The sequence below is a fragment of the Prionailurus viverrinus genome, chromosome A3 (genome assembly GCF_022837055.1).
Source record: "Prionailurus viverrinus isolate Anna chromosome A3, UM_Priviv_1.0, whole genome shotgun sequence".
NCBI classification, from domain to species: domain Eukaryota; kingdom Metazoa; phylum Chordata; class Mammalia; order Carnivora; family Felidae; genus Prionailurus; species Prionailurus viverrinus.
Window position 1 is genome coordinate 83,527,742 of NC_062563.1, and position 4,457 is coordinate 83,532,198.

General features: G+C 48.4%; 1 protein-coding gene across 1 annotated transcript; it reads right to left on the reverse strand.

Annotated features, from left to right (window-relative positions):
- Nucleotides 1-1,013: 1,013 nt before the first annotated feature.
- LOC125162944 (40S ribosomal protein S25-like) lies at nt 1,014-3,395 on the reverse strand. Its single transcript, XM_047854449.1, has 2 exons — nt 3,287-3,395; nt 1,014-1,420 (listed from the first exon to the last, which is right to left on the reverse strand). The coding sequence occupies exons 1-2, from the start codon at nt 3,393-3,395 to the stop codon at nt 1,014-1,016; spliced, it is 516 nt and encodes a 171-aa protein (XP_047710405.1).
- Between the last annotated feature and the right edge of the window lie 1,062 nt (nt 3,396-4,457).

Here is a 4,457-nt window from a genome sequence, read left to right on the forward strand (position 1 = left end):
TTAGACTGTATGTTAATTTGGGGGTGGTTGAAGGATAGTGGGGGCTCTTAGTTCTACCAAGGGTGAGGTCCTTTCAGCAAGTTCTGCCCATGGTAGCCCAGAGTCCTCAATGCTTTCCATGCCTGATCTCTACCAAATTGTGCAGAGTCCTTGGCTGGGTGCTTTCCATTTCTCACCCCATGTGCCAATGTGGCCTGCCCACCCCCTCACTGGGGAGAAGGTGAAAGTGAGCAAAGAATCAATCCTCTCCCAGAACAGGAGCTGTAAATGAGGTCTTGGCTGCCAAGCCTTCGGGGAAATATCTTCAATCCCCAAAGTTTGTGACTCCCAGATTCCAGGCAGTGTGATCCAAGCACAACAGTGAGAACGGGTGGTTACGCAGTGTCCTCTGGTGCCAAGTTTTCGGAGCAGGAGTCGTGGAGGTCACACTTACTCAATCAGCCTTTAGACCTGAAGGAAAGGTGACCTCTTTAGTATGTGGTTTGTATTCCTTTATGCATGTCTTAGCTTGAAAAGCACTTGCAAGTGACCATGTATTCATAATCCTCGGCAATTAAACCTTGGTTTTGCTCCTGGGAAACATCACTATTTCCTCCCCAATTAGCTTTGACTTGGGGGAGGGGGCAGGACAGAATGATGAAGCAAATTGTCTGGAATCCCCTTGCTTTGTGGCTTTGCTCACATGTCTTTGCCATGTCACTCTCCCTCCCTGTCCCTACTTCTGGCCATTCAGTACCTTGAAGCCCCCCTTCCTCCCAGTTGTCTGTCTGCTCCAGTTACCGGAGCTCATCTTTGAAAACATAGCACTTTTTTGTTCAACTCACTTGGCCATGCATCGCTTCTGCCTAATGGCAGCTCCAGTCTTGTAATTTATTTTTTCAGGTATTTATTTTTTTCTGCCTTATCTGTGTCTCCCTCACTCCCTGCAGATTATGAGCTCCATGAATTTGCTTGCTTGCTTGCTTTATTTATTTCTTTATTTGCTTATTTTTGATTTAATAAAGTTTTGTCTTTCAAAGTGTACAATTGGGGGGACGTGTGTATGCACCTTCACCAGCAGCTGGTGCATCTCTGCCCTTGGTATTTCTTGTGTAAATGACATGAGCTCTGTGCTTTGAAACCCGTTCGGTAAGTCCTTTACTAAGGAGCTCCTGAAGGGCTGCCCTGGCCAGGGAACCCTGAATCTCCAGTCTCTCCAAGACAACAGCTGGGGTTATAAGCTTATAGTTGGGAACTTCCTTAAGTTGTTGGTCATATGTCGTTTTGTCAGACAAGACCAGGTCATTGAGCTTGTCCCGAACTTTGCCTCTGGACCACTTCTTCCTTTTGGCCTTGCCCCCAGATTTGTTCACTGGGTCTTTGTCTTTCTTGGGCGACTTTCCAGCCTCTTTCTTCGTGTTGTCCCTGTAGCATAGTGAAGCTCAGAGAACAGCTGCCCTCACTGCAGGCTCACTAAGATGTCGGACAAAAAAGCCCCTTGAATTTGCTTTGCATTTCTCTGTAACCTGCGCAGGGCCTCATCCAGTGCCTTGGACAGAGAGGAATCAATAAATGCTCCTTGAGTCAATAAGTGAATAGAAAAAAGACTCATGGAAATTTGGAGAAGGACACTCTGATGTCCTCTATCTCCACTCGAGAAATTAGCCGGTCCTGAGCCCTTTGGACCAATGCTTGCAGGGATTGCCTGCTAGCATCTTTGTTTCTTTCACAGACATTTATCATTAATGGTGTAGGCGCCAAAGAGAGACCCCCTTAATTCAAATCCCAGCTCCTTCCTCTAGGCTGTGTGAGCTTGGACAAGTGACTCAAGCTCCCTGAGCTTCATCTTCCTAATTTGTAAAATGGGATAATGTTAGTGCTGGACTCTAAGGGTTGTTGTGCAGTTGAGATGAGGTAATGCATATTAAACCTTTGGCAGGGACCAAATGGTGAGTGCTCAGAAGAATAACATTTGGTGCCTGTCTGTAGGGAGCTCATTACCCAACAGAGAAATAAATGCATGCTAATGCCACTGTGTATCTTGAGTTGAGTGCCCAGAAGCCAACCTGGAGACACGAATTTGAGTGCAAGTAGTTTGTTTGGAAGAGATGCTACAAAGCCCAGGGAAGGGCCTGGAGAGGGGAGATAGAGATAATCTACAGTACTTTAATGAACAGGTTGCCACTGCGGGCAACTGGGGCTCAGCTCTGCTGAGACCTCTGGGAGACAGACAACTCAGAGTTGCCCCTCCTCCTCCCAAGGGCAGGAAAGTTGGGGCGTTTTTCACCATCTCCTGTTACTCATTGCTTGAGGGTTGTTCCCAAAGGCTGACCTCTCCTGCACTTTCATCCTGCTCTCCACTAGCAGTCAAAACTCTCAGGCCAAGAATGAAAGGTGCCTATAGAAGACAGGCTGGAGACAGGGTCAGAGTCTCCACTGGACACCGTGTGGGGACTGTAGGTGGGGTATGGACCATGAACACACTTGCTGTGAGTTACTCCTGTCATCTGTGAGAGCTGGTGGAGGCACATAATAATTACCCTTAAAGTTGTCTAAGGAGAGGATTGAGCTTTGGGGCAAATGCCTCTGAAGAGAACCCTGTGGCCTCTACAAGGGGTGTGCTGTGATGGATGGCTCTCAAATCCCAGCCGTGCCCTATCCTGGCTGCGCTGAAGGTCGGCTCCGGAAATGCAGAGATTGCTTGCTGCCCGAGGCCTTGGCGAGAAAGGCTCGGGCCTAATTGTCTCACCAGGAGTCTGCGGCCCTGCTGTCTTAGCAGTAAGCAGCCAGGGCAGGAGAGAGCTAGCTCAGGGATTCAAAGAGGCTAGTGCTGCTTCGGTCCCCTCCTCCTACTTCTTAAACCTGAGAAGAAGAGGGAACAAATGTACAAAAAGCACAGTAAATTTGGGAAAGATTTGCAGCTTTGCCTTTCTATCCATGTTCTTCATTACAGTCTGTCTTCTCCCTGACACAACTGTCTCCAGAACCTATGGTCAGAAAAAAATGGGCTTGGGGGCACCTGGGTGGCTCAGTCAGGTAAGCTTCCGACTTCAGCTCAGGTCATGATCTTGCAGTTTGTGAGTTCTAGCCCTGCGTTGGGCTCTGTGCTGACAGCTCAGAGCCTGGAGCCTACTTCGGATTGTATGCCTCCCTCTCTCTCTGCCCCTCCCCTGCTTGCACTCTGTCTCTCTCTCTCTCTCTCTCAAAAATAAATGAACATTAAAAGAAACAAAAAAGAGGAAAAAAAACCCAGGATTTTGAACAGAGCTGGAGAGAATTCAAGAAGTATTCCTTATTCCACAGGTACTTTGAGAGGGTCCCTTGGAGACATGCTGCAAGTCTGGCTCATAGGCATAGCCAGACGAGGAGGTACAAGACAGGGTGACATGGGGGTGTAGGACACCCCATATCCCCATATTTTAGCCCTCTTGGTCCATTTAAAGCTGTAATCATAATTCTATGCCTGCAATTTTGATTTTTTTTAATATTCATTGTTGTCTCTATCAGAGCATGAACTGTGGGGGGGGGGCATGAGTAGAGTTCCCCCCAGAACCCATGTCCACTCAGAACCTGAGAATGTGACCATATTTGGAACTCGGTCTCTGCAGATGTAATTGGTCAAGATGAGGTCATGCGGAATGAGGGTAGGCCTTAAATCCAGTATGACTGGTGTCCCGTAAGAAGAAGTCCATTTGGACACAGAGGCACAGATATGCAGGGAAGGGGGCCACGGGTGGGTAGAGACAGAGATTGCAGGGTGCGGCTGCAAGCCAAGGAATACCGAAGATGACTGACAACTGTCTGACACGGGAGTAGGCAAGGAATGTATCTCTTCTAGCACCTTCGGAGGGAGCACAACACTGCTGTCACCTTGATTTCTGACTGGTGGCCTCCAGAACCGTGAGACAATCCCTCCCTGTTGTTTCGAGCCCCCCAGTCTGTGTCACTTGTTGTGGCAGTGTTTAGTTCAAAGCATGTTGGTTGACTCAAGATGTTAAAGGGAGCTTCTTGAAGAGTATACATTACCAGAAGGTGTGGCCTTTCCAGCCTAGTTGCTATCACAGCTGTAGAAATTAGGGTATCAGATGCTGAGAGCAGGACGCAGGGGTTTGGGGTGCTGGGCAGTTGCCTCTTGGGAGGACTGGACAGTACTAGGGAAAGGAAACACTTAAGAGGGAGCTGAAAGGGAGCCAAGACTTCTTTCATCTGTTTCCCAGTTTGGGCTAGCACTGGCCTGGTTTCAGGGCCCTCACATCTAATTATATGAGTTCAGAAAGGCTCAGACACTCTTTCTGGGTGTGGGGCAAATCCTCAAGAATCTAAGGTCCTGACCGTGGATTCCTCCAGCTGGACTCCAGAGGACAGGGTATCACCAGGGGTGGAGAAAAGGGGATGGTGGTTTGGAGTTGAAGTCAACTTTTGCAAATAGCCCATTGTTCTCTTTCATCCTTCTGTGAAAGAGGATCAGAAGTTCACTG

Bases quoted from the DNA above. Each gene is read 5' to 3' on its own strand.
- LOC125162944 (XM_047854449.1), bottom strand. From the start codon at position 3,395: ATGGGGATATGGGGTGTCCTACACCCCCATGTCACCCTGTCTTGTACC. The intron at 1,421-3,286 runs GTACCTGTGGAA...CTGTTCTCTGAG, and splicing joins CTCCAAGGGACCCTCTCAAA to CTTCACTATGCTACAGGGAC.